Here is a 26419-nt window from a genome sequence, read left to right as displayed (position 1 = left end):
TGTCGGTTTCACATGTGTTTACTCACACTTGTTCTGCTAATACACATTGATCGGAGATAGGACCTTTTATTTTCACGTTCGTTTCTAATCAATCACATACATTGACAACGTTTTTCTCTAACCTCGCTAATGCTGAGAAGAAAGTCTCTCTTTATTTTAATATTCTCGAGTGTCTTTTCACGACTAATGCATTTTTAATCTCAAGTTAAGAGAAAACAGACTGTAATGAAGCTGCCCCATGGGCTTTCATTATGTCGATGTTGTTAGAAAATTATAACACTTTTTTATGGCAATATTGATGGTAAAAAAAAATATACAAGATATACCGGAGCAATGATTTTTGTCTTATTCATAGATTGTGAAATAATAGCAACCAATAACGTTTATATTCATCAGTTAATTACTATTAAAATTATGCTAATTTCTCTGTGTGTATTCAAAGTACATATATAATAACATTTTTTCACGAAAACGTAAATTATTACAAAAAAATTTAATTAATGTATAATTATAATTTATAATGATTATTATTTTTACTAAAATCTTAATCATTATTTATGGATTTCCGTTTTGAATATTTACTTAGTAAATTTTAATTAATATTTTAATTAAAATAATTTGAAAATTTAAATATGTGTATCCAAAATTTATATATTTTATATTTATTACCAAGCCTATCTCCATTTTCAATATCATTTCTCATTATTTTAATAATCTTTATATAATAAATTATTTAATAAAACATTATCTCAATCGTTACTTTTTATTAACTTATTATGCAATAGCTGATATGAAAATCCATTTCTGCTTTCAATGTAAAATATCGAGATAATTAGCTTCAAGAGTTTTACTTCTGAATTAGAACTATTCAACGTGAAAATGCAAGATAATGAATCACAACTATGAAGTACACAACAATAAATCGCAAAGTAACTCGCGTAACAGTGACTCGCGTAATTGCAATGAATTGAAATCTGCAACATTCGATTTCATCTTAAAATCGCAAAGGCGACAATTAATTAATTAAAATATCTTATCAGCTAGATTAGACAGTGATATATACATTGAAAAAACCAGTGTATTTCTGTTATATCTTGTATAAACATAATTTGATTATCGTAGATATTTATTAAACTTTCGCTATCAATTTTATCAAATGTAAATGGGATGATTAATTATTATTTTCAAGCTCTCCGATACATTATATCTATGATCGATAAGGAATCTCAAGGTGAATCGAATTGAGATAATAAAAAACGTCATATTTAAATTCGCTCGTTGAAGATGACTATGAAGAGTCCTGTGTCATTCCTTAAGTTTTGCTGTTAATGCCACTTAAGTAACTAACCGGAACGACCCACGATTGTCGCATTCACTCGCTCAGTGAGAAAATGCTAATTGCAATTTGCGTCGAGAAGAAGACCCTCCAGAAAAGTGGGGCGTCGCTTTAGAAAGTGCATTTTTTACGCTGCTCAAAATGACGCTTTTCGCGTCTGTTAGGCATCGTGTTCATTTATTTTGGAACCTCTTTTGTTGACAATTCACGAAAGAAGACAACATAATGATGATTAAATCCGGCAGACCAGGTCACGAGCGCATGGATTCAGGATCGCGTTCCTCTAAGAAACTGCTACACACCTGAGATTAATCCTGCCAATTTGATTTTTGTTTAAGAATGATCTCACGACGCCTCGGCAAGAGAGAACGGTGTATACATATAATTATACGAAGTGAGCAGTTAACCCCTAGTTGAAATAATCGCCGGTACTGTTACTAACATAGTCGCAAAGGTTTGCGGATCGGTGCGAGATTGTTTTACGTTAAATCGTGTTTGAAATTTATTCGACTCATAATACAAAATCACCCATCCTGTATACCATTTCTTTTCTATTATTTAAATTAAAGAAATATTTTTAAAAACTTGGAACATAGTAGAATTGTATTCAAATTCAGAAAGTTGTAAAATAAATAATATCTTTATTTATAAATCGAAAAAAATAAATAATAATACTTTAAAATGATTTATAATTTTTTAATGAAAATAAATAAATTTTATATATTTTATAAATTTTTTATTTTTATAAATTTTATAAATTTTATGCTTTTAATATATAAGTAAAAGAAAGAGAGAAAAAGAGAATTTTAAACTTTCTATACTATTTATTGTAAGATAGAAGTAGGATGAAATTTTTAAAGATGAAAGTACTTGATCAAATCACTGCGAAAAGCATCTTCTACAGCTCTTTTGGCATATTAAAACGACTGGCGTTTAATCAACAACGTATAAAAGAAGCGCTTTCTCCGGTGATAATTCGCGTATGTACGACAAACGAAGACGCAGACGACAACGACGACGACGACGACGACGACGACGATGACGGATAGTCTCTGCTCACCACTCGTAATCGAAAAAGCAACGAGTGTGACCGGTTACTGTTATATGGAGGCTACATTACATGCGCTTGCCGTTGTTTGTTCTCCTCGCATCTCATTTGTACCGCGCCGCAGCAGCAACGCTTATTACTCGAGGCGCCTTGCAAAATTTTTCTGCGAATAACTGTTCCGCTAAAAGCGTAAAGGCGAGCGCCGTAAATCAAGTCTTAGTCAGCTACATAATATGTGTTTACATATTTGCGAATATACTTGTATAAATATACCTCTGGAGGTATACTTTTCTCGGAACAATTTTTCACGCCACGCGTCGCTGTAGAATTAATTTATCACTGTTATCATTGTAATATTACGTGTGCGAATTGTCTTGTATGTATGCTACCCGCGTCGTTCGTTAGCGGATCTTAATTGAGTCGTTGTAATTTCAGCACCGAATACAGTTCGACGACACCGCGACTCGTACTTTCGAGTATCCTAGCGAATCATCGATCCTCGAAGGCGAGACCAGTAGTGTGGATGGCGAGACTTCCGGTTCCATCGAGCAACAGTCTACGACGGGCAACAACAAAACCTCCTCGACAACCAGCTCGACGACAAGTATGCCGTCTCTTCTCGGTAAAATCAAACTTGAATCTCGTTCGGACTCTCGCTGGACTTGACAAGACTTTTTTGCAATTATTCCAACGTAGTAACTGACTAATAAATACTAACTAATAACTACCGATTAAAAAGCAAGTTAAAAAAGACATTACATTATAATTGCAGATTATTATATCTGTATCATCAATATTCTAAAAATATTGTTGCTATCTTTTATTTTACATATTCAAATATTTTATTTTACACATACATACATACATATAATAATTTTTTTATATAATCGATAAGTGGAAAAGAAATAGAAACAGAGATAAATATTCATTACTTAATTGTTTACAGATGGTGGAGGATTAGCCAGTTATACACCCAGCAAGGTGGATTTGACGTCGGAAGGTTTTGAGCTGGGTATCACCAGAGCCATACCGATGGTAGTTTCCGCACCAGCAGCAACAGGACAAACTGAAAATACAAGCGACGTAGAATGCTTGAGACCAGCTCAAGATGCAGGTGCGTGGGGTTCGGAAACGACCGGAGATCTTCTTTATTGAAGAGACAAAAAGAAGAAATACAAACTACAAGCTTTAACGGCTACACCATTAACAGCTCAACGTTCCTCCGCAGCAATAGAATGAAAGAAACGAAAATGAAACTTATAAGACTTAAGAAATATTTTTTTTCTAGCGTCGACGAAATCGCGAAAAACCACAAACGCAAACGTCAATGTTATACCGAAGTTTAATAAAAAGGTTCATGACAAATGCTCACACAATTATATAAAGCAAATTTTTCGTAGAAAACAAGTTAGACGTCGCGTTCGTGATCGGACGAACACATACTGGACCACCAATAAATTATTGTCAAATATTTAAACTCATAATTAAGCTAAGTAAACCTTTTTCTCCGATGTCGAAGAAAATCAAAAGTGCGATCTCCGTTCATGAACGCTTTGAAAAGAAAAAATCGAGTTTATTTAGATTAAGTAAGAACTAACAGTATCATTCCAAGTATATGCATTTATTTTGTATCATTATGGTATATCAAATGAATGGACTTTTTCTCTAGACAATGAATCATCGAAACTGCCAAGAAACATTAGGGCTGTCTCTTTTGTAGTAACACTTAGAAGGAAATGCTCAGTGATACTGATACTTTGTTGCATAGAGAAAAGTATAAAAGAGAATATATTATCTTTTTGGCATACTATATATGATAGAAGAGAAATCAACAGGAAAATCGAAAATTTTGTAACCTTTTTGAGATTATTTTAATGTTAAGCTGTGAATGTTCAAGCTGCCAGTAAAAGACCAGAGTTTTATGTGCGAGTTTTTATAGAAAAAAAGGCGAATGATTGAATGTCTCAAAGATTCAATGGGAAGGAAAAGAAGTTCAAGAGAAAACATTTCGAGTCTAGATTTGTAAACGTTTTTGCCAAAGTAGAACGTAAGTCTACTTAGTATATTTAATAATGTATATGTACAATAAGTGTTTCAGAGTTCGGCAAAACTGTAAGAATTGTAAATTTCAAAACATTGTCATTTGTACCGAATATATGGCAAATCATATTATAAGTATGCCTTGCAAGTAAGATAAGCCATTACAGTGTGTTTTTTCATATTTTGAGGTTGCATTTATTTTTCAAGTATATATAATACATGAAACTAATAGCTTTCTCCAGCATAGGAAATACATAAGAGAAAAAACAATTTAATATTGTTAATTTTAAGATTGAATTTTGTATATACTAAATTGTTGTGCCGGTCTAAAAAGCCATCTGAGATAAGTTGAGTCACGAAAATTCGAGATAGAAGAAAAATTATATTGCTTTAAGATCAGTTTTCTTGTATTATCTTTGTTTCTTTTTTTTCTTTTGTGTTAATCACTTTCTATTATCTATTGTAGCGTCTCAGATGCGTTACCATAAATAATCGAAAACATTGTTTTGAATCATGTAGGTATTCAATTCTCGTGTAGTTATTTAATAATGTATGATTGTAGCAATATATATATGTAGGTAATATAATTTTAATTTTATCACTTGGACAGAGTAAACTAATTCAAGCGAAAAAATTCAATAAGAAAATAATTTATTATAAAAATGTATTAAAAGTATTACGAAGTTGTGTGAAGTAAAACTGTTGTTGCCGCGTTTTGTTAAAATTTCAAATATATTTACTCTTTATTTAGATGCTGTACCAATTCACCATTCTTTGCGATATATTGCATTGTTTAAAAGACCTGTTTTTGTATCACAGCATTGTATCTCACATTGTGATATTTTTGTTAATTTTTTAGTATAAAATACGTGATTTCTAATTTTGTCTCAAACATAGTAATATACAAGTCGATATTCTTTGTATATCTCATTATTATCATGAGAACATTGCAAGGAGAAAATAAAAAGATTATATTTGTGCAACATTCCAAATTCAAATCATGTATGTATAAGTATTTTTCTTTTTCAGATTTGTCAATTATTAATCTGCTAATTGTAATCTCCTTGCTTCAATACGGGAGAAAGCTGTGTAACAGTTTTGTAAATTACCATTGTACAGTATCACAAGATATACCATGTCTCAAGTAAATAATAATAATAAGCAGAAACAATTGCAAGGTAACTATTAATAATTGAGAGATGGAGAACTTAGATAGGTATATCTCTTTCTCTATATACATATATATTATTACCTTTTTAAATATACTTACCATGTAAAAGTATCGTGTGATGTACTGTCTGTGTGTTACTAAATATCAAAGTAATAAAAGAGACAATTACCCCTTACTCCTTATGCACGACTTTGTTTATAACTCTTTGTAAGATTAAGAAAATATATAGAAAAAGAAAGAAAAGAGAGAGAAAAACATGTTATAGAAAATTAATCTTATTTATTAAATATGCAGTCGTTAATGCACATATATCTAAATTCATGAGTTAAGACATTAATTATTTTATCTGTACAAATTGATAAATCACGTTTTTAACAAATCATGATTCAAATTATAACAATCTTATATATATTATAATATTCAAAACTAATGTTATTTATATATCGAGGTATAATATTCTTCTTCCAAATCATACAAATCCGCAGCCATATCGTCCCTCAGAGATGCTAACTTTTGATCACATTCCACTTGTTTAGTTCTAAATAACTTGCCGTTTTGTATTATGGCATCGTTTACAGAAGGAAAATCATTCAAGATTAAATATTGTTTTATATCGGAGACTAGCTTCATTAATGATTCACCAGCGCGCACAATATTGGATGCTCTAACTTGCATTTCATATGTGTCTTGTTCACATTGGGTCATCCGAGATAGCTGTGAGTCATTTTCTCCTTTTGCGAGTTTAATTATCTCTGAAAATAACAGAAACAGATTAAAATTATTAAGACAACTATTATAAATCATGAAGGTAGAAGCAATATAATTATTAGGGATGTAATATTTCATTATATAAATCTCTTTCCAAATGCTAATACATTTTTTTATTAATACTTTTTAAAAGTAAAAATCATTATTACATATGATTATTGAGTTGTGCTAAGTACTATTGATATCAGTTTAATAGTTTTTATCACAAGAACACTATATATATTTATTTTATCATATTTATTAAAAAATTTTATAACTTGTATAATTTATAACGATAATAATAATTATTCTACCTCATTTATTGCATATCTTATATATTTACATATATTTCTCAACATTATTAAATATCAGTTGAACATTTTTAAGATCACTCAACATTTCAAATCTTTGACTTGTTTGTCACATCCACTAATTGAGAATAATTAAAAATAAATATCAAAGTTTGAACTTTAAATTTAAAGTGGGGAACTCCTAGTTTTTATTTTAATTTTTATTAATTTTATTTCGAAATATAGATCGAGATTATCCAAGCACAATAATGATTGAAAACAAAAACAATAACACAAAAGGACAAACATGTGCATAAACATTTTTATTGTCTTTGCAAGGTGATTTTGATCCGTAAAACTTTATCCGCATATAAGAAAACGCACTGTACATTAAATTAAAAATGAATAAAGAAACATATAAATAAAAATTTAGATAAAAATTCAAGTTATACTTAAAGATGAGAAATGCAGGTTAGAATACTTGGATATAGGTTAAAATACCTTCGAAATTTTCTAGCATCGACTTCACGTCGTCCTTCAACCTTGTCATATACGATTTCAATAAAGCTTCTTTACTTTGCGGAAGCGCACGTTGCGTGGCCATTTTTTCCAGCGGAAGAACTAAAATACGCGTAGAGCACTATTTATATCGCACCGCTACCTTTCCCAACACAAGCGTCAGCCATTTTGAAAGAATCAGCTGATGAACTCCTATCTCCTATCGCTCGCGCAATCTGACGTAGGTATTCACGATACTTTGACGTTTCACTCTTACCCTTCATCAGAGCTTTTATTAATCGTTTCTTTCTTTGTAGGGATAAAGGAACCTCCAAATATACCTCGCTTTTCGTGCGCGAAGAAAAGAACCTTTCAAAAGGAATGAACGAAAAGAAGGAAACAAAGAAAGAAACTTTACTTGTACCCGTAATTGGCCGTGTCATATTGATTTTCGCGCGAAGGCAAGCGCCGTTTTCGCGGAGTCGTCATCCCCCACCCACCCACCCTCTCCGTCCCGCCCCATTCGCGAGGCCTTCCAGGGTTGGGAATCAATATGAATACGCCCGCGAAGCGCGCTCATCGCTGAATTGTCCGCTTGCACGCGAGGAATCCCGGCCACGCGAGAACCGCGCGGGAAGGCGAGAGAGAGTATCCGTTGCGCGAGCGTCATCTCCGCTTCCGCAGTCACGGAGGATCGACTCGGTCGTTACCCGCCTCCCCTCTCCTCTCGAGTATATTTGCCGAAAGGGTGGCCCGGATCTCGTTGTACGCGGAACTCGCACGACGCAACAACACGAACGGGGGTGGTCGCGCTGATTGATTCCGATCCTCCTCGTCGGTTTCCGACCTTGTGGACGAAGAATCGCAGGCGGAGGGTGCGTCGCGGAAAAATCATCGCGGGGCAACGTGGAAGTTCCTGAATCGAGGACTTCGAGAGAACAAAACGACATCGGAATCTTGATTTTCGCTGATCGAGAAGTGGAACAAGGACGACAAAGAGTGTGACGTTCACGCGGGGCAGATTGACAAACGGTCGAACGCGCGCGTAACAGGGTCGTAAAGTCAAGAGAAAGAAAGAAAGGTAGAGAGAGAGAGAGAGAGAGAGAAAGAGAGAGTGTTCATTATTCAATTGCACGTCAATTGGACGACGAGGTCAATTGCAAGAGGACGATGGCAGTGAGCGCTTTTTCGACGACATTGCCTACCACCGATTTTGCCACTACGTGTCCCACTACATCCGGTATGTCGTAGGAGAAAAAGAAAGAGATAGAGAGAGGAAACGTACAGTTTTAGTGAGAGCGCGTTTGCGACAGCAAGACGCTGCTGGCGGAATGGCGAGCGGTTTTCTTCGGCAATGCGCGATGTTGTTGGGCTTAATTGTGATTTTAATGACAGCGCTCTGGACCGAGGCGTCGCTTCCGCCCGAAGACGAGGAGGAGAACATCCTGCACATCGGCGGTATCTTCCCCATCGAGGGCGAGGGCGGCTGGCAAGGCGGCCAGGTATAAGAGCGATTTAATCCTTTCATCCCGAAACCGCACTCGTGAAAATTAAGACGCGAATATTGCAAGAGATCGACGTAATGTTGATCGAGCTTGACGGGATTATCTTGAAATATTTGATATTTTTAACCCCTTACAAAAAGTTTTAGGTCAAGGAAGCGTGAAGATATATCACGACAATTCCCGAGATGTTTCTTTTTTTATGAAGTAGGGCTAAAGGCTGAAGTTTAATAATAGAATACTCTGTCGAGATAGAAACAAGATACTTCCTACTACATCAATCAACGTGGATGATTGATAGTATGAATAATTAGCAGTCAGATTAATAATTCTTCCGTTCCGAAGTTTTACACTCGTGCAAACTTTAATTAGATTTATTTCGCCGTCGTTTTTCAATAATATTCTTAGATTTGTCAGGAATTATATCATTTCTATTATTTAAACTTCCACTTTCTTTGTAAATATATTTACAAAGAAGAATGATTATTACGTATCTTGTAACTTTCTTCATTTCCGTCTATTTTTCAGTTCTCTCGAATTGTTCGATATCCTGTGACATTGATAGCATGTACAAATTGCTGGCAAACTTTACAAGTCGCTTCGAAACTCTGGGATCAGATTCTAAAAGTTCTTGTAACGACACAAACAAGTTTATTGATAGAGTAATATTTCTCTTTGTGCTGAATCTCTCAAAGTCCAAGCAAAGTATTTTTAAAATATCGGAGAATCTTGCAGAGAATGAGAAGCGAAATCTCTTTAGTAAATTTAGCGATGCGTGTATACTTTTTCCTGAAATATTATTTGAAAACTGCAGTAACATGCCGAGAAAATTTTATAAAATATTATTGGCGATACTTTTCGTTAACAAACGTATTTTTAAAAGATTGCAAATGTTCACTTTCTATAGTATTATATTTTTAATTCTTCTACTATGATCAGTTTTTTTTCAGTTTTTGATGATCAGTTCTTCGTCAATTTTTATTTTACATCTAAATATTGAAAATGCAATATAACTTATAATAATATAATAATCAATTTTTCATTATTTATACAGTGTTTTATATAATTATAATAGTATAAAACAAAGTCATGGTAAATTGATTTGTAAATTGATATGAGATAAGGAAATTATACACGACATAATGGATCATTTCGGTTCCTCGAAAGTTAATCGGAAAGATTTATCTACGTCTGATAGCATTTTATGGTGGTATATAATTTCCATAATGCATTTCTATGAGCATGCACGAAAAAATTTAATAATAATCTATGACATCGTCATTTATTCAGATAGTGTAAAACATGTATTTCCAATTTTACAAATATCTTTTCCGTTATTGTAATAAAATCAACACTCCTTTTGTATAAAATTATAAATATTCACATTTCAATTATGCCTTAGTATTATGTCTAAAGTAAAGAAATAGCGTTTCTTGTGCAACTTTTAGCCTACAGATGACATATATTTATCGAACGGCACCGCTTCTGACCCTGCATGCAAACTTGCTCATTAAATTAGGGGGTTAATCAAGCTGAATTGCATTATCATTTATTCAACAGGCTTGCATGCCAGCTGCGCACCTGGCCTTAGAGGACGTTAATCGCGAAAAGAACTTGTTACGCGGATATAGACTGCACCTTCATTCCAACGATAGCGAGGTAAATTCACGAAGATGCGTTTAATGGCATTATAATGGCGGATTATGCCCCCCGTCCTCTCCTCTTCTTGCGCCGGCTGGCGCGATGAAATTACCTCTGTAATTTATTACATTTCGCTTCCAGTGCGAACCTGGTCTCGGCGCATCCGTGATGTACAACTTACTGTACTTTCCACCCTATAAATTAATGCTGTTAGCCGGTTGCAGCACGGTCTGCACTACGGTCGCCGAGGCGGCCAAGATGTGGAATTTAGTAGTGGTGAGTGTCCTCGTTCACAGAGTTATTTTTCCGAGAAAAGCGAGAGGCGAATCGGAATTTTTCTTTTTTTTTCTTTTTGTCGCGAATTATATTCGGCACGCGCGTACAGAATGGAAATGAACGCGAGGAACGCTGCTAAAACACGTTTTCTTAGCTTTGTTACGGTGCGTCGTCGCCAGCATTGTCCGACCGAAATCGATTCCCGACCCTCTTCAGGACGCATCCTTCCGCCACCGTACACAATCCCACGAGAATCAAACTGTTGCAAAAGTTCGGCTGGTCTCGGGTAGCGATATTACAACAAGCCGAGGAAGTGTTCATATCGGTAAGAATATCACGTTAATGAAGCTTCATTTAATTTCTCGAAAGCCTATCGATATAACATGTATCTCTCACAAAGAAGAATCTCCCTCGTGTTTTTGAAAAATAAGAAATTTAAACCAAACTATAATAAATTTCAATAGTGTAAATTTTTTATTTTATAAATTTATTATCTTTTATAATAAACTCTTTATAAATATAAAATGTAGTATATACACTTTGTCTATTTTCGCACTAAAAACAAATTGACCGAAAATGAAGATTAATGTTTTACGAGAAAAATTGCTGTAAATATTCATATAAATGAATATGAAATTTGATTTATCATAGACCGTCGAAGATCTAGAAGCTCGGTGTAAAGAAGCTGGGATAGAAATAGTCACCCGACAGAGTTTCTTGTCGGATCCGACGGACGCGGTGAAAAATCTCCGCCGTCAAGACGCGCGGATAATAGTCGGACTGTTTTACGTGGTGGCTGCGAGGAGGGTACTCTGCGAGCTCTATCATCAGAAGCTGTACGGCAAGACCTACGTGTGGTTCTTCATAGGCTGGTACGAGGACGACTGGTTCGAGATCAATCTGGAGAAGGAGGGTATCACCTGCACGAAGGAGCAGATGCGACAGGCAGCGGAGGGGCACTTGACCACCGAGGCACTCATGTGGAATCAGAACAACGACACGACAATCAGCGGCATGACGGCCGAGGACTTTCGAAAGAGATTGAACAAACAATTGAAGGACGACGGTTACGATATAGACAACAATCGATATCCGGAAGGATATCAGGAAGCTCCCCTCGCCTATGACGCGGTCTGGTCTGTCGCGTTAGGTGAGTTTCTCGGATGAGCGATTTAACAAATCCACGTGATCGCAATAATCGCTTTACCGTTGTTTCTCCTTTCTTCCCTTCCGTCTCTACCGTCAGCGTTTAATAGAACCATGGAGAGACTAAGCAAGATGGGAAAGAGCTTGAAGAACTTTACTTATGGTAACAAAGAGATTGCCGATGAGATATACGCGGCGGTAAACTCAACCCAATTTCTTGGTGTTTCCGTATGTAAAACTTGTTACAGCTTGAAAGTTACAACAATAGTGCTATTTTTAATTTTTTTTTGGGTAGGGATACGTCGCGTTCAGCTCGCAGGGCGACAGGATCGCTTTGACACAGATCGAACAAGTAATAGATGGAAAGTATGTCAAATTAGGATATTATGACACGCAAAGCGATAATCTGACATGGCGAAATATAGAACGATGGATCGGTGGAAAGGTGCCGCAAGACAGAACGATAATAAGAACCGTTTTAAGAACGGTGTCACTGCCCTTATTCATAAGTATGGCGGCCTTGTCGGTGCTCGGTATCATAATAGCTATCGGATTGATCGTATTTAACGTCTATAATAGACACCGGAGGTATACTATACTCTACTCTCTATATATATATCGTTTTGAATTCATTAATACGATATTCGGCATACTGCGAACCGAGCTACAGTCTACAATCGATAGATACAATGTCTACTTTTCAGAGTCATATATTCGTCTCATCCCAGCGCCAACACGATAATGCTACTGGGAATAATAAGCTGCTTCTTGGCCGTGTTGTGCATAGGGATTGACGGTAGGTTCGTGACGCCGTGGCAGTTTGTAATAATCTGCCAAGCTAGAGCGTGGACGATGTCGATTGGCTTCACTTTTGCGTTTGGCGCCATGTTTAGTAAAATTTGGAGAGTCCATCGACTCTCTACAAAAGCCAAAGCTGATCAGGGAAAAGTAAGTTGTAAACTAGTCAGTACAAGTAGTAGCGGTAGTCGAGTCTCTCGATTGGCAAAGTGGTACGAGTAGCTTTTACAATGTATTATGCATCGTAGTATATTCCAAAAAAAATTCTACATACCTTTCATCCTTTCTCCAGCAAATTCTTGCAATCGTACCGCTTTTCCTTCTTGTTTTCCTCATTAGTAATGAGACTGATTTTTAGTTTTTTCACGAAGATGGAACCATCCTGCATGGTTTGCTGTTCCCGCATCTGTATGTCCCGCATCTTTAACCTATTCTCGATTCCTTTTAGTCATTGACGGCTAAACAAAAAGTTTCGTCTATACAGAAGAAGATTGAGCCGTGGAAGCTGTACGTTATGCTGAGTGGATTGCTATCGGTGGATATCATCCTCCTCGTCACTTGGCAGATGGTTGATCCGTTGCATAGAAGAATCGAGACTTTCTTGTTAGAGTTTCCTCCTTACGGAGATGAGGATGCAATGATCAAGCCTGAATTAGAACATTGCGAGAGCGAGCACAATAGTTTGTGGCTCGGTAAGTAAATACATAGTAGATCGCAAATACGTGTCGGAAAATAAATTATACGCGAGAATCGACATAATTATGATGTAAATACCAAGATTGGGAAAATTTTTTTAGGCTTGATTTACGGCTACAAAGGCATTGTTCTAGCTTTTGGACTCTTTCTATCTTACGAAACGAGAAGTCTCAAAATCAAACTGATCAACGATTCCAGATACGTGGGCATGTCAATATATAATATTGTAGTTCTATGTCTCATAACGGTACCCGTGGTAATGGTCATCTCTAGCCAGCAAGACGCTAGTTACGCCTTCTCGGCGCTAGCTACTATCTTTTGTTGCTTTCTCAGCATGGCGCTCATCTTTGTGCCGAAGGTCATCGAGGTGATTAGGCATCCCAGAGATAAGTCCGAGTCGAGATACAACCCGGACGGCGCGGTGTCCAAGGAGGAAGAAGAAAAGTATCAAAAATTACTCAACGAAAACGATGAGCTTCAAAAACTTATCGCTGCGGTAAGAATACAACACGTCGACGATCTTATCGATTAATTATTACGCATTTTCTTGTCTATATATTTCAGAAGGAGGAAAAGATTCAAGTCATCAAGCAGAAGCTAGCCGAACGCGATGCTCTGAAGGGAACCGGCACAACGAGTCGTTGCAGGCAAGGTCAACCCAAACAATCCTTCATCGTTGCCGATTATCCGACCGGCGAGGGGACATCGGACAGTGCTATCGGTGGGGGTATTTCCATTTGTACAAAATCCTCTCGCGCTTCCGCTTCTGATGTTGAGTTTTCAGAGACGTACTTATAATCTCTACGCAAATACGAGTAAAATCATACCGTTGTCGGACATCTTTTCGCGCGGCCGCGCGATACATTTGGGACCTAAAATTTCTTTCTCAACCTCTCGGTGATTATCATTACGCTTCGCTTTTAAAGCTTTATGATCAAATATATTTCCAATTTATTATTTGTCGTAAGTATCGATGGGTATGTACTTTTGCGTTTTTTCACAATGCACTCACAGGAAAATGTCTCGTTGCAAATGACTGGAATAGTATATCACAATGTGATGATGAAGTACTGATTATATTTGCACAATAAGATAAAAAAGAAATCGATCGAGCAATAAGAGAGCACGTTTTTTTTCTATGCAATTAGTGCACAATAAATTGTATTGTGTTATCTTTATTGATATAGTTATATACGCGGAATAACAAAAAATAATTATTAATGAAATAATAACGAGAGAAATATTAATGTCATAAATGTTAGTTCTTCGGCTAACTGTTAGAGAATTTTTTTTATTAGATAATGCGACTCTCATATATTGAGTCGCTTTTGTAAAAATATATATTACTTTCGTAGTTTTAGTGCTTATCTTTAAATGTTAAAGACGCAAATATCAATTAAAAATACGAAAACTAGTGACTCTTTCATGTAATAAACAAATTAGTAATTTTGCGGGAATATTTAAATAAACGAGAAATACATGCAATTAGATAAAATCAAGCCTATGTTATGTAAAGACAGGCCTTATCTTTCTGACGACATACACATTATATGAATATGTTATTTTTTTGTAATTATATGTTACATTTATATATAATCGTTTTCCTCGTTTAAAAATTTAATTGTTTTGTAGATAAATGTATATATCTAATATTGAATATTTGTGAGAGTTTATCGAGTGCATTTTTCAGCACTATGAGAAAGTATTGAATCAGATTCTCTCTTAGCGTAATACAATCTTATCCTATGGACCAAGTTATCCCGTGAAATAACATTTTCAGGGATAGAGCTTTTGAGTATTTTATATTCTAACTTTCAACTTTTATCGAGAGAAAAAATATATGCTCGGAGGAAAAAATACAATGAAGCTTTCTTAATCATAAATCATAATTTTTAGTTAGAAATATACCTTTTAAATTTAAATTTAAAAAATATTTTAGCAGAATTATACAAGAAATAAAAACGAAACGTATTTATTTATACGATGAATTTAAATTCTTCGTATTTGAAATTATCACAAATACACATACACACACACACACACACATATACATATATTGTTTCCAAATGAAAAATAGAAGAATTGAAGCTATGTTCTTCTTATACTGTTCTCTCGTGTAATTATTTTTCTCTTGTACAAATATTTATATCTTTCCGATTCCAAACAAGATAAGAAAAAATATAAAGTATTTTAAAAAACGCACAATATATATAATTACGATATACATATGTTAATTGGAGTAAAAACGAATTGATCATTAACTCGGCTCTATAAATACTGCGGCTATAATTACAAATTGAACTTGACTGGCTCTTAGGATGATGTTTATAATATTCTTGTTATTTATTGCAGAGCACATATACACAAAATACTTTAAAAAATATTTATGTTAGGCCTAAAATAATCTTTACGATTATACGTGGCTCAATTGTTGCAGTTAAATCTCGTTAGAAAAGTGTCGTGTTAATTGTATAAAATATCGATTGTATCAAATTGTGAACCTCATGAAGCGCACTCCCAAATTTGAAAAGACTATCTATGAAAATCCAATTGTCATTTGGTCCCATCGGATTAACACATTTATACTTATAAGTGCGAAATGTGTGCTAACGAGATTTAAATGCCTATGAATTTTTTATGCCGTTTGTTTATAATTTGGGAGTCTTGATGAGGTAAAATCTTATACGTTATTGTTTAATTTAATGCAAGTTTGTCTCTCGGGATGTGTACTTGTTAATTTTTGACGAATACTTTTATCGAGATGATATTATTTCCAATCCTTAGGCTATAGAAACGTATATATTTATACATGTATATTCTCGACTTCCAAATCATTTACGGACGGACAATTGCGTCTATGAGAGCTTGCTCGAGAGAAATAGAAAAAGAAAGATTTATGTTATTTGACTTTCTGTTTTTAGGCACGCAGCACGTCGCCGAAATGTACGAACTGCACCGACTATGATGCCAAAGCAATACACACACAAACGAGCGCTACGCTTGCGACAAAACTCTCTTCTAAAACTAGTATTAAACCTACGTGCACGGTCAATATGCGAATTATATAATGAAAAAATGAATCTCGGATAAAAAGAAAAAAAAATAAAAGAAAACAAACCGCCAAAAGCGAAGAACGCGCGAGATGTAATTTCGCGACGACGAGAAACGATTGTCACGTACCTAAAGTGTAAGTTAGTTTATAGCGCGTGTGGAATTGTTTTATATTTCGATACGGTATAAATACACGATTCGATTGCGCCTTAGAGGAGAAACAAAAAATCGAGAAGAGGAAAGAGGAACGGCATCGCGTAAAAAAAAAATCTGTCGTACACACCGTAAATCCCGTGTGTATATAGACGGAATTTTTTTTTTTCAATCAATCGAACGTAATTTCTCGTTTACTGTATCCATCACGCGCCCTCCCCCTCTCTGCCCTCCCTACTCACACATGCAGTACTTTTTACTGTACTCATTCGATCAACTGCCGCGCAAACGGCGCTTTCAAGTCTAGCATTATATATACATATACGATAGTCCTATCGAACTGTTGACGAAAGTATCACATATATGTATGTTAGATATTATGGAGAGATATTTATTTTTAAGTTTTTGAATTATAAAAATCCGTTAAAAATATCGAAGGCTCTATCTATTATTAAACCCTGAGATTGTTTACGATTAAGAAGTCGCGCGAATCGTGTGTAACGCGAACGTACATATATATCTCTACGTTGTTTTTAGAGCTGGCATTTTAATAAAGGAACTTGAAGACAAGAGAAAGAAGGAGAATTATATATCTCGGAGTTTACATACTTATTTTGTGATGCATATACATTATATTCTTTCGATTAAACACAATTAACGCGCGCGAAAATATCAATAGAAGAAATATAATTTAATATGAATATGCGTATATAATTTAATATGCATACAGAATGTGTACATTACAGATGTTGTGTATATTAAAATACATCGTATAAATACCGAATCGAAAGTAAAGAACTATAGTAAAAAAGAGTTAAATAAATACGTAGTCTCACGGTTTTTTAAACTGTGCGATGCAGCCAGGCATCCGTCAGGCAATTTGTAGCGTCGCGCAGATCTTCTGCGCAGGCCTCTCCCGCGCTCGCTCGGTCGCGTTCGTAAAATATACGCGTGGGAGTCGACTGGCCAATCGGGACAGAGGGAGCGAAAAAGGTCTCTCATTGGTCGGGATAAACTCGGAGCGCTCGGTAGCAGATCGACGTAGATTCTTCGAACGCGACTCCTGTCAAGCCAAGCACGTGCGACGGCCATGTTGCAGCCCGCCGCCAACTGTTGTCGACGACGCGACGCGTCGTTTTAATCTACGACGATCGAGCCCCGAAGATCGGAATGTCGTTCGGCACCGGCTTTGGAACGTCCACGTCGACGCCCGCACCCACGTTCGCCTTCGGCACCACGCCGGCCTCCACGGCGACACCGGTTAAACCTGGTAAGCCATCCTGGTTAGCGAGTTGGAGAACCGCGGGTTTTTCGCAGCTTCGCTGTCTCTTTCTCGCAATAATGTCTACTTCTTTCTCTCTCTCTCTCTCTCTCGACGGATGTAAAGATACTAAGACACATTTCTCTTTTGCACAAATATTTCGCAACAGATCGAGAAACGTGACTCTGTTCAATTCTTCGTGGAATTATCACTGGTTCTAGTGGTATCAGAGGTCTTGTTTACCCTGTCTAAACTTAGCAAAGGCTGTTTCACGCCACTGCATTCCGGATCGCACTCGATGTCGCTTTTTGTGAAGAAAGCGTGTCTGCTCCTGGATCTCGCGATTATGCACGCTGTGATGCAGCATATAAATAATATGATTAAAAGCGCAGTCAGTAAAATGAGTAGCAGTGTCGAACGTTCTGTATATTCGTCAGATTTAACAGTTTCGATTGGAGCCAATGTGGTAAGATTGCTATCAAGTATCGTATGTAATTCGTTGCTGGAAGCAACGGTTTTACCGCTAGTTGTGTCCTCCAAATAATACATTTCATTTGGTATTTTTCCAAGTGTCGTTATCATAATTTCTGCTGTTGCATCCTGTGTAAGGATAGTTGAATTAAATTATCTCAAAGTTATGTAATTATATGAAGAGAGAGAGAGAGAAAGAATAAATTATATTATGTATATACCCCAATTGCTACATCCGTAGTACCAAGTTCGTTTACAATTTGAGTGGAAGAGTCATATATTGATTTAATGTGGCGAAAGTTGATATTAGTACTGGATATAGAATCTAACTTCAACGAATTGTGTGTTAGTTGTGCATAGAAACTAGTCTGTTAACAATTTTTAAAGCACACGTTATATTAAAAACTGTATTTTATTAATTAAGTAAAAGAATAGAGATTCAAATTATCTAAATTTTAGTCTTATTCTTTTGCTGTTAAATATTTACCTGTAGTTCATTTTGATGACTTAGAAATGTCATTTTTTACTTTATAACTTTATATTTTTTACATAATTATTATGTGATTGATTGTTAAACTTTTATATATTGAAATTTTATTAAATATTTTTATACTTTAATATAGATAAAATTAAATGTGTGTTTATACAATTTCTTCCAATAAATATTCTATTTAAAATTGTTATCATAAAATAAGTAACAAATAAAAGCAAATATCTTTTATATTGACATATTTTATTCAACTTTGTCAAACAAAAGAAAATAGATGTGATATTTATTGTTATATTTAAAACTCAGATAATATCATAATGCTCACTGGTGTGTGTATATATATATATATATATATATATAGCCAAATAAAAAATTAATTACAATTAATAATTTTTCTTTATAATTTAAGTTACAAAAATTCTTATTCTTTATATTTAAGTCACAAAATTGTTTTTTTCTTTTTAAAAAAAATTTTAATATTTGCTTTTGTTGAAAATATATTAATCTACATTAAAATTTTTAAGTGGCAGGATTTGGAACACCCTCATTCGGATTTAGTACGCCAACTACTTCGACACCAAGTTTGTTTGGTACCCCATCGACTCAAACTACTGGATTTGGTACTGGAACGGGATTTGGTACTCCAGCGGCTACAGGATTCGGTGGCACGTCAACCACAGGTTTTGGATCTGCCCCTACATTTGGTAGCACATCAACTAGTGCCTTTGGTTCAGCGCCAGCTTTTGGGAGTACTCCTGCTTCCTCTGCAACTACTGGATTTGGTACAACTTCGACTTTTGGCAGTACTCCGGCCTCCACGACTGGTTTCGGTGGATTTGGAACAGCAACGACAACATCGTCATTAAGTTTCGGAAGTTTCGGTGGATTTGGAACAACTACTATTACTACATCTACTCCTAGTTTGTTTGGTGGATTCGGTACTACAAGTACCGTCCCAACCGGTTTCGGCGCATCCACAGGTTTTGGAAGCATTGCATTTGGAAGCAAGCCAGTCACCACTAGTGGTACACCTGGATTTGGTGGATTTGGGACAGGTAATTTGTTGTGAATTGATATTTTTGATGCTACAATATTTTACTAATACGTATATTTATATTATACATTTATATTATAGGATTTACTGGATTTGGTACTGGATTGACGCAGCCTCAGCAACAACAACAGCAGCAGCAGCAGCAACAACAACAACAACCTGCAGATAATATATCAGAAGCTCTTTATAATGCTGTGTTCAATTGCCAATTGTATAATGACGAGCGAGACAATACTATTGCCAGGTGGAATCTTATTCAAGCATTATGGGGTACAGGAAAGGCTTATTATTCTGTAAACGCACCACCTATAGATCTTACCCAGGAAAATTCGTTGTGCAGATTCAAAGCCATCGGATATAGTCGTATACCCGATGCTGACAACAACGATGGTTTAGTAGTGTTATGTTTCAATAAAAAAGAAAAGGATGTACAGGATGGCAAACAACAGTTGATTGTATTTCTAAGTGGTTTACTGGGGAATAAGCCCAATCTAACAGTAACTATTGACAATATTAAATCCACAGGAGAAAATAAGAGTCAAGTGACAATATATGTGTCAGAAAAAGGAATTACTGGCTCTTATAGAAAAATTCCTGCTAACGAATTCGTTGCGTATTTGTCACAGATGATGCAAAAGCAACAGCTGCTACAAAATGGGGTTGAAGATATATTTCCACTAATGAAACTCGATCCGTCCCAGTTAAAAGAATATTTAGATAATCCACCTTGCGCTATCGATGCCAGATTATGGAAGCAAGCGCAATTGGATAATCCCAATCCAGAATTGTATATCCCAGTTCCTATGATTGGTTTTCAGCAAGTTAAACACAGATTGAAATGTCAAGAAGAGGAGACGGCTAGACATAGAGCGTTCTTAGATATGACAGCAGAAAAAATACAAGGCGTACAAAGACAGCATACAGCTACGCAGGCCCGGCTCAAGGAACATAGACGTACATTATTGGAACTTCAACACCGAGTTCTGCAGGTATAACGACGATTAATTATTATTCATTAATTGTGTAGTTATAATATTTTTGCCCGTTAACGACAAATTTTATTTATTACAGGTGTTGGTTCGACAAGAAATTACGCGCAAAATTGGATTATCTTTGCAACCGGAAGAAGAAGTTTTAACACGCAGATTTGAAGCGATGCATTCGCAAATCAGTGCCCCGACACAATATAAAGGTAGAATTAGCGAAATGCTTTCTCAGCTTAGAATGAGACGGCATATCGATATTCAAAATCAGGAGAGATATACAATGGATCCTATAGCACAAGATGATATTAAAGCGGTAAATGAATATTCTTTTTTTTTTTCAAGAGATTATGGAATAGGGTACAGGCATAATAGGTTTTTTTCTATTATTTTAGTACCTGAGTATGGAACAACAGGGCATGGCGCAACTTATTGCAACAATAAATACAGATTTAGAAAGCTTAAAAATTATCAAAGACGGAATGTCGGATCTTTTAATGAGCCAAAGTATATCCTGAGGATTGTAATGTATAATAAAATTTTTTCACATGCCTTCCATATAGTTAAGAATTAACATTATCAACATTATTGATGACATGATTAATATATAAATTATAATATCTTTCATAAAATTGTGCCATATTTATTTCATTTATTCTACAATTTTTTTGTACTTGAATGTTGACGCGTTAATGGATTTTGCTTATTTAATGATTTTGGCAGTTTAATGACGTTTGCTTACTCATGCAGAAAATTATATTGGTTTTTACTTTATTTCATATATTTTGTATATTTCTATATTTTATAAAATCTGCTCTGCAAATAAAAAAGTATGCATAAAACATATTGCATAACAGGATAAAGTAAATTCTGTAGATTAATTGCATTGTTTAGATAAATAAATGAATGATTTAATAAATATTACAAAACAATAGATATTACAAAAAAATGTTTCACAATGTGCATAATAAATAGAAAATTTTTACAAAATTTGAATGTTACATATTTATCATAGTTTTATGCTTTCAGAATTTTTAAATCAAAATAAAAAAATCTGAAGTTTTTTACAAAATATTATTGTCCCTGTATGACATTTTCAGTATAGATGAAATTGGAATATATCAAAATTATGACTATTATACAAATAGAGTAATAAGCTATTTACAACTTTCGTTATTTTCTATTACATCAAATGCTTTACATGTATTTTTCGTTGGTGATAAAGATTTATTGTGAGCATCCTGGCCTATGGTCATTTTTAATAATTTTAGAACAGACTTCTTATCTGTATTATCACTTTCTGTGAACAAAAATAAATCTTGTTAATATTTTTGTTACAAGTGTAACTTGCACTTGTACATATTGCACTTACCTTCATTTCCAGTAATTTGTTGTTCAAGATGCAATTTTTCTTGAGCTATCTCATACATATTTTCCTCTATTGTGTTTTCACTTAATAATCTAATTATCGTAACCGGTCTGTAAAAAAATTCAGAATTCTTGTAACAAATCCATTTTAATGAATGATAAAACATGCATATTTTATTCCAACTTAAATGTATTCTAATCATATATTTATATATATACTTTTCTTGTCCAACACGATGACATCGATCTTCTGCTTGTTTGTCATTGTAAGGATTGAAATCTATATCGTGAATTATAACAGTATCGGCAGCTGTTAAATTGATCCCCAAACCTCCAGCTCTTGTAGATAATAAAAATATGAATATATTTTGATCTTGTGTATATTCGTTTATAAGAGTCTGTCTTTCAGTCACAGGTGTACTACCATCTAGCCTAATTTGAATATTAAATTCATTAATATTCAATTGAATTAACATGCAATTCAAATCAATCTTATAATTATTGCTAACCTTAAGAATGTATGTCCTCTAATAGTTAAATATTCTTCGAGTATGTCTAATATCATAGTAAATTGGCTAAAAATGAGTGTTCTATGACCATCTTTTTTCAATTGTGGTAGTAATTTGTCCAATTCCTTTAATTTTCCAGCCTGAGGAATAAGCTCCTGGGGCAAACCAAAGCCAGCTATGCTTTTGTACATACGTGTTAATTGATTTATTTGATAATCAGATGTCCAAATCAACTCTTCAAAGACATACTCTGAGTTCTTCTGTTTGTAACCTGGTTCTTTCACCAATCTATTTGCTATAGCCTAATGTGATAAATTGATATATAAATCAGATCAAAAGAAATAAAAAAACCTTTTCAGAACTATATATATATAAAATAATAATTACTTTCAGTTTTTTCTCATCGTAATAATCGCGTACAAGAAGGGGATGATTGGCGAGTTTTCTCAATTGCATCATCATGCCAGTTCCATTCACTTCCGTAATTTCGCTAGCCTCTGCTGAAAATTGTGCGACTAATTTATTATACATACTTTGCTGTTTCTCAATTAATGCGCATCGTATGATTTCGTCTTTTTTATAAGGCAAATCACGTAGAACTTGACTTTTAAGTCGTCGAAGAACAAATGGTCGCATAATTTCCTTTGCATTCTTAACTTGCTCTCTTTCGAACAGCGGCTGTTCTCCGTTCTTTTTATCACCTTTCTGAAAATTTATTTTCGAATACATGAATTATAATTTTATATATATATATATATATATATATATATATATATATACACACACACACACACACACACACACACACACATATTGTTTTTAAATTTTTAGTAATTATTTAATAACTTACAGAATTTTTGGAGAATAAACTTTTTATATCTGCTTGTTTGCCAGCAAACAATGAAGGCATTACAAATATCAATAAAGACATTAATTCCAATAAATTATTTTGTAGAGGTGTACCAGTCAATAAAATCCGATGTTTAGCCTTTAAAAACAATTAGATTTCGTTACAAAAAAAATTTCCTTATTTATATGCATATATAATAAATACATACATTAATCCTAACAAGATTTTCATATCTAACAGTGCTCATATTTTTGAGCATATGAGCTTCATCAAAAATTACATAGTTAATCCGCATAACCCGAAATAATCTACGCTCCTCTGGAGTGCTACAAATTAAATTGTATGTAGTTAACAAAACATCAACATCATCAAGATCACCACTTCGCCATCCCATTCGCATATCTTTTCGTTCTTCTTGAGAGCCATAATATTGTACAACTTTCAACTCAGGTGACCATTTTTCTAATTCGTTCCACCAATTTTCTACAAAGAAAAAAAATAAGTATATGTAATAAGATCCTATTAATAGATTATTATTAAACATTATAAGATACATTACCCATAGTCGAACTGGGAACAACAATTAAATGAGGCCCATCTCTTTCATTGAGAAGACGAGCTTCTTTTAAATATGTTAGAAATGCTATCACTTGTACCGTTTTCCCTAGACCCATTTCATCAGCTAATATACCATTCACATTTTGTGCATGCATAACGGCGAGCCAATTCAAGCCAACCATTTGGTATGGAGGTAATGTTAAATGCGATGATAGTGCTTTTGGTTGTTGTGTTATAGCTGAAGCACCAGCAGCCACAGCTTTTTCCATATTGGTGGACAAACGAAGACATTTTTTCATTAGACTCTCTACTACATGACGTGTAGATAATAATACCTTTAGACACATTAAAAATAAAATTAATTAAAAAATTTATAACAATAATTGACAGATATATTTTGTCCTTGTGAAACTCTTTTAATTCTATATACATATCAAAAAATTATTTTTTATATTCTAACAGATTAAAAACTAAATACTGTTAATCATACATCTCTATTTTGTTGAATTTACCTGAGCTGCATTTAGTAATTCTGTGTCTAAGTATCTTGTATTTTGGAATTTATTCACTAAGTCTCTCCAATCTTCAAATGGTCTTGCTTCTACAATAGCATTAGCCCGCTTTTGAGAACATTGAGACATGAGAAGGAGCTCTGAAACCAGAGCAGTTCGCATAAACTCCAAAACTGCCTTCTTATCACCTGTGAGCTCATTAGATATCTCTATATCCGAGTCTTCATCACTATAAAATAATATATAATAATAATATTTCTCTTAGCAATATATATATATATATATATATATATATATATATATATATATATATATATATATATATATATATATATATATATACATTTAACTATGAGTAGAAAGTATTACAAAATTATGTACCTATTGAATACTTTGTCTTTATAATTTCCTTCATCTGAATCAATATCTACATCTTCATCTACATTCAATTTTCTTCTTTTCTTTTTACTAGTTTTTGCAGATTCCTTCAAACTCCTTTTTCTATTCTTTTTAAGTGCCTCCTCGGCCTCTTCAACATTCCAATTAGTATTACTAAGTACTTCCTCTATATGCTAAAAAAAGATTACTTAATTATTGTTATATATATATATATATATATATATATATATATATATATATATATATATAATATTAGTAGACATGGTTGCATATTGAAAATTATATTTTTTGCTATATTAATAAACACTATTGATTTAACATTATTTGTGCTTTGATCAAATTTAATTTATTATTCTAAAGATCGCAAAAAGATTTGGCTAATAAAAAGTAAAATAAAAGCTTATACATAAGATATAATTAGATAAAGTATTCCAATAAATTATTTAAATGTGAAAGAAAAAGCTTTACTTAGGATAATCTGACTGCTTACCAATACATCATTCTGTGGATACAAAGCTGTCAGGTACTTTAACTTATTCTCTTTACCTTTGGCATTACAGTCTAAACTTGGTTTAGCTGGGCTACCAATATCACTGTCGCTATCCTCAATACGATTTACAGCTTTACGGCGCACTTGTGTATCAGAACTTACCAAATTACTATCGTCATCAGCTAAAATAAAATAAAAAAGTAATATATGTAAAATTTCTCGCTTATATATATATTTTATATATATATATATATATATATATATATATATAAAGTATTAAATAGAATAAATATATATTTAACGAAGAGGAAATATGAAATTAAATATTATAAATATTAATATTAAATATAAATATTAAATATTTTGTTATCATGTTACAACTACAAATTTACATAACAAATTTATAATTTATAATAGATAAGTATATACACAAATGGAAAATTACTTGATATAAATTACGCGAATCAAAATTAATTTTTAAGTAATAAACAACTAAATCGGAATAGAATTGACGTTTTACACGAGTACATTGTTTGCAGAAACGCAATGAAGAATCCAAAGGACACGCGCACCGGTTGCATTCGATTAACGAGTAACTAGAGAAATACGAGAAATGTGCGCCAAGAGATCTTACACATGTTTATTGCTTTCGTTTGTTTTTTTTGAAAGCGAAATTGCCGCAGGAGGCTGGAGCTACTGGTATCCGTTTTAGGCGAATTCGATTCGGACATTGCGTCAACCGTGCGAAGGACGCTGACAAGAGCGCATTTTTGTAAAGGAACTTTCAAGAATCGTGTAGCAGGTGCATTCGGAACCGCTACGTAGAGCGCGTCGAGATCTACGTAGAAATACGTAGAATGTAGATCAGACGTAGCGCGCGCATCTGGCGGGATAGTATTAATGCCTGATTTTCATACGAGATTTTTTTTTTCCAACATTTTTCTCCCGAATGAATTTTATCGCGTTAAAAATTTTTGACGCATTCAAGAGTAATTTAAACAGTCGAGAGTTCAAGATAGTCGAAAGAACGATGGGGTCTTTTAAAAATTACGTGATTTTTCTTCAATCTCTTTCTAGGTTT

The 26419-nt window shown here is 34.1% G+C and overlaps 6 protein-coding genes across 12 annotated transcripts in view; 3 read left to right on the top strand and 3 right to left on the bottom strand.

The window, feature by feature from the left end:
* Positions 1 to 5770, top strand: part of Bif (protein phosphatase 1-binding protein bifocal) — a 35791-nt gene extending 30021 nt beyond the window's left edge. The window contains exons 3-5 of one of the 3 annotated variants that reach the window (XR_014439177.1): positions 2820 to 3006; positions 3331 to 4431; positions 5454 to 5770. Coding sequence is in view for 2 of the 3 variants with exons in the window: in XM_083101121.1 (XP_082957247.1) it covers positions 2820 to 3006; positions 3331 to 3539 (396 nt within the window). In the remaining variant the exon portion in view is untranslated. Of the gene's footprint in view, positions 1 to 2819; positions 3007 to 3330 lie in introns of all 3 variants that reach the window. The other 2 variants (XM_083101123.1, XM_083101121.1) reach the window with 2 other exon arrangements.
* Positions 5771 to 5854: 84 nt separating this feature from the next.
* LOC145972474 (mediator of RNA polymerase II transcription subunit 22) lies at positions 5855 to 7574 on the bottom strand. Its single transcript, XM_083101133.1, has 2 exons — positions 7134 to 7574; positions 5855 to 6347 (listed from the first exon to the last, which is right to left on the bottom strand). The coding sequence occupies exons 1-2, from the start codon at positions 7234 to 7236 to the stop codon at positions 6028 to 6030; spliced, it is 423 nt and encodes a 140-aa protein (XP_082957259.1). The 5' UTR covers positions 7237 to 7574; the 3' UTR covers positions 5855 to 6027.
* Gaba-b-r1 (gamma-aminobutyric acid type B receptor subunit 1) lies at positions 7022 to 16825 on the top strand. Of its 3 annotated transcripts, XM_083101125.1 has the most exons (14): positions 7025 to 7371; positions 7448 to 8370; positions 8526 to 8632; positions 10193 to 10291; positions 10415 to 10549; positions 10704 to 10874; positions 11201 to 11699; positions 11796 to 11923; positions 11991 to 12283; positions 12400 to 12643; positions 12942 to 13185; positions 13291 to 13685; positions 13754 to 13910; positions 16111 to 16825. In XM_083101125.1, exons 2-14 carry the CDS (start codon positions 8301 to 8303, stop codon positions 16152 to 16154), a joined length of 2586 nt encoding a protein of 861 aa, XP_082957251.1. In that variant the 5' UTR covers positions 7025 to 7371; positions 7448 to 8300; the 3' UTR covers positions 16155 to 16825. The 3 variants fall into 3 exon arrangements, with proteins under 3 accessions (XP_082957252.1, XP_082957250.1, XP_082957251.1); XM_083101126.1 differs by having other exon boundaries at positions 7022 to 7371; positions 12978 to 13185; positions 13754 to 16825; XM_083101124.1 differs by having other exon boundaries at positions 7023 to 7371; positions 13754 to 16825.
* On the bottom strand, positions 16689 to 18848 carry LOC145972473 (uncharacterized). Its single transcript, XM_083101132.1, has 3 exons — positions 18613 to 18848; positions 18347 to 18493; positions 16689 to 18254 (listed from the first exon to the last, which is right to left on the bottom strand). Exons 1-3 carry the CDS (start codon positions 18643 to 18645, stop codon positions 17844 to 17846), a joined length of 591 nt encoding a protein of 196 aa, XP_082957258.1. The 5' UTR covers positions 18646 to 18848; the 3' UTR covers positions 16689 to 17843.
* On the top strand, positions 17449 to 21998 carry Nup54 (nuclear pore complex protein Nup54). The gene is made up of 5 exons (XM_083101130.1): positions 17449 to 17663; positions 19140 to 19670; positions 19751 to 20658; positions 20741 to 20968; positions 21048 to 21998. The coding sequence occupies exons 1-5, from the start codon at positions 17564 to 17566 to the stop codon at positions 21168 to 21170; spliced, it is 1890 nt and encodes a 629-aa protein (XP_082957256.1). The 5' UTR covers positions 17449 to 17563; the 3' UTR covers positions 21171 to 21998.
* Positions 21273 to 26350, bottom strand: Etl1 (SWI/SNF-related, matrix-associated actin-dependent regulator of chromatin, subfamily a, containing DEAD/H box 1). Of its 3 annotated transcripts, none has more exons than XM_083101128.1 (13): positions 25973 to 26350; positions 25339 to 25520; positions 24831 to 25021; positions 24450 to 24678; positions 23939 to 24272; positions 23588 to 23862; positions 23380 to 23517; positions 22917 to 23234; positions 22530 to 22831; positions 22240 to 22452; positions 22025 to 22131; positions 21854 to 21952; positions 21273 to 21463 (listed from the first exon to the last, which is right to left on the bottom strand). In XM_083101128.1, the coding sequence occupies exons 1-13, from the start codon at positions 26067 to 26069 to the stop codon at positions 21429 to 21431; spliced, it is 2520 nt and encodes an 839-aa protein (XP_082957254.1). In that variant the 5' UTR covers positions 26070 to 26350; the 3' UTR covers positions 21273 to 21428. The 3 variants fall into 3 exon arrangements, with proteins under 3 accessions (XP_082957254.1, XP_082957255.1, XP_082957253.1); XM_083101129.1 differs by having other exon boundaries at positions 21273 to 21468; positions 25973 to 26349; XM_083101127.1 differs by lacking the exon at positions 21273 to 21463 and having other exon boundaries at positions 21537 to 21952; positions 25973 to 26348.
* Positions 26351 to 26419: the final 69 nt, after the last annotated feature.

The sequence above is a fragment of the Camponotus vicinus genome, unplaced genomic scaffold, assembly GCF_025532165.1.
Source record: "Camponotus vicinus isolate PSW18456_S1 unplaced genomic scaffold, iyCamVici1.0 SCAF_5, whole genome shotgun sequence".
Classification (NCBI taxonomy): domain Eukaryota; kingdom Metazoa; phylum Arthropoda; class Insecta; order Hymenoptera; family Formicidae; genus Camponotus; species Camponotus vicinus.
Note: the sequence above shows the minus strand (reverse complement) of the source record. Positions and strands in the feature narration are given on the sequence as shown.

What these genes read in the sequence shown, in the direction of transcription:
- LOC145972474 (XM_083101133.1), bottom strand. Translation starts at nt 7,236, where the DNA reads ATGGCCACGCAACGTGCGCTTCCGCAAAGTAAAGAAGCTTTATTGAAA. An exon ending in GATGCTAGAAAATTTCGAAG is followed by an intron (nt 6,348 to 7,133) that starts GTATTTTAACCT and finishes TGTTATTTTCAG; the next exon opens with AGATAATTAAACTCGCAAAA.
- LOC145972473 (XM_083101132.1), bottom strand. Translation starts at nt 18,645, where the DNA reads ATGACATTTCTAAGTCATCAAAATGAACTACAG. An exon ending in GTCATCAAAATGAACTACAG is followed by an intron (nt 18,494 to 18,612) that starts GTAAATATTTAA and finishes AATTGTTAACAG; the next exon opens with ACTAGTTTCTATGCACAACT. An exon ending in CTACGGATGTAGCAATTGGG is followed by an intron (nt 18,255 to 18,346) that starts GTATATACATAA and finishes ATCCTTACACAG; the next exon opens with GATGCAACAGCAGAAATTAT.
- Gaba-b-r1 (XM_083101124.1), top strand. Translation starts at nt 8,301, where the DNA reads ATGGCAGTGAGCGCTTTTTCGACGACATTGCCTACCACCGATTTTGCC. An exon ending in GCGGCTGGCAAGGCGGCCAG is followed by an intron (nt 8,633 to 10,192) that starts GTATAAGAGCGA and finishes TTTATTCAACAG; the next exon opens with GCTTGCATGCCAGCTGCGCA. An exon ending in GCACAATAGTTTGTGGCTCG is followed by an intron (nt 13,186 to 13,290) that starts GTAAGTAAATAC and finishes AAATTTTTTTAG; the next exon opens with GCTTGATTTACGGCTACAAA.
- Nup54 (XM_083101130.1), top strand. Translation starts at nt 17,564, where the DNA reads ATGTCGTTCGGCACCGGCTTTGGAACGTCCACGTCGACGCCCGCACCC. An exon ending in GGCGACACCGGTTAAACCTG is followed by an intron (nt 17,664 to 19,139) that starts GTAAGCCATCCT and finishes AAAATTTTTAAG; the next exon opens with TGGCAGGATTTGGAACACCC. An exon ending in TTCAACACCGAGTTCTGCAG is followed by an intron (nt 20,659 to 20,740) that starts GTATAACGACGA and finishes TATTTATTACAG; the next exon opens with GTGTTGGTTCGACAAGAAAT.
- Etl1 (XM_083101127.1), bottom strand. Translation starts at nt 26,069, where the DNA reads ATGTCCGAATCGAATTCGCCTAAAACGGATACCAGTAGCTCCAGCCTC. An exon ending in AAAGACAAAGTATTCAATAG is followed by an intron (nt 24,679 to 24,830) that starts GTACATAATTTT and finishes ATTATTTTATAG; the next exon opens with TGATGAAGACTCGGATATAG. An exon ending in AATTACTAAATGCAGCTCAG is followed by an intron (nt 24,273 to 24,449) that starts GTAAATTCAACA and finishes ATGTGTCTAAAG; the next exon opens with GTATTATTATCTACACGTCA.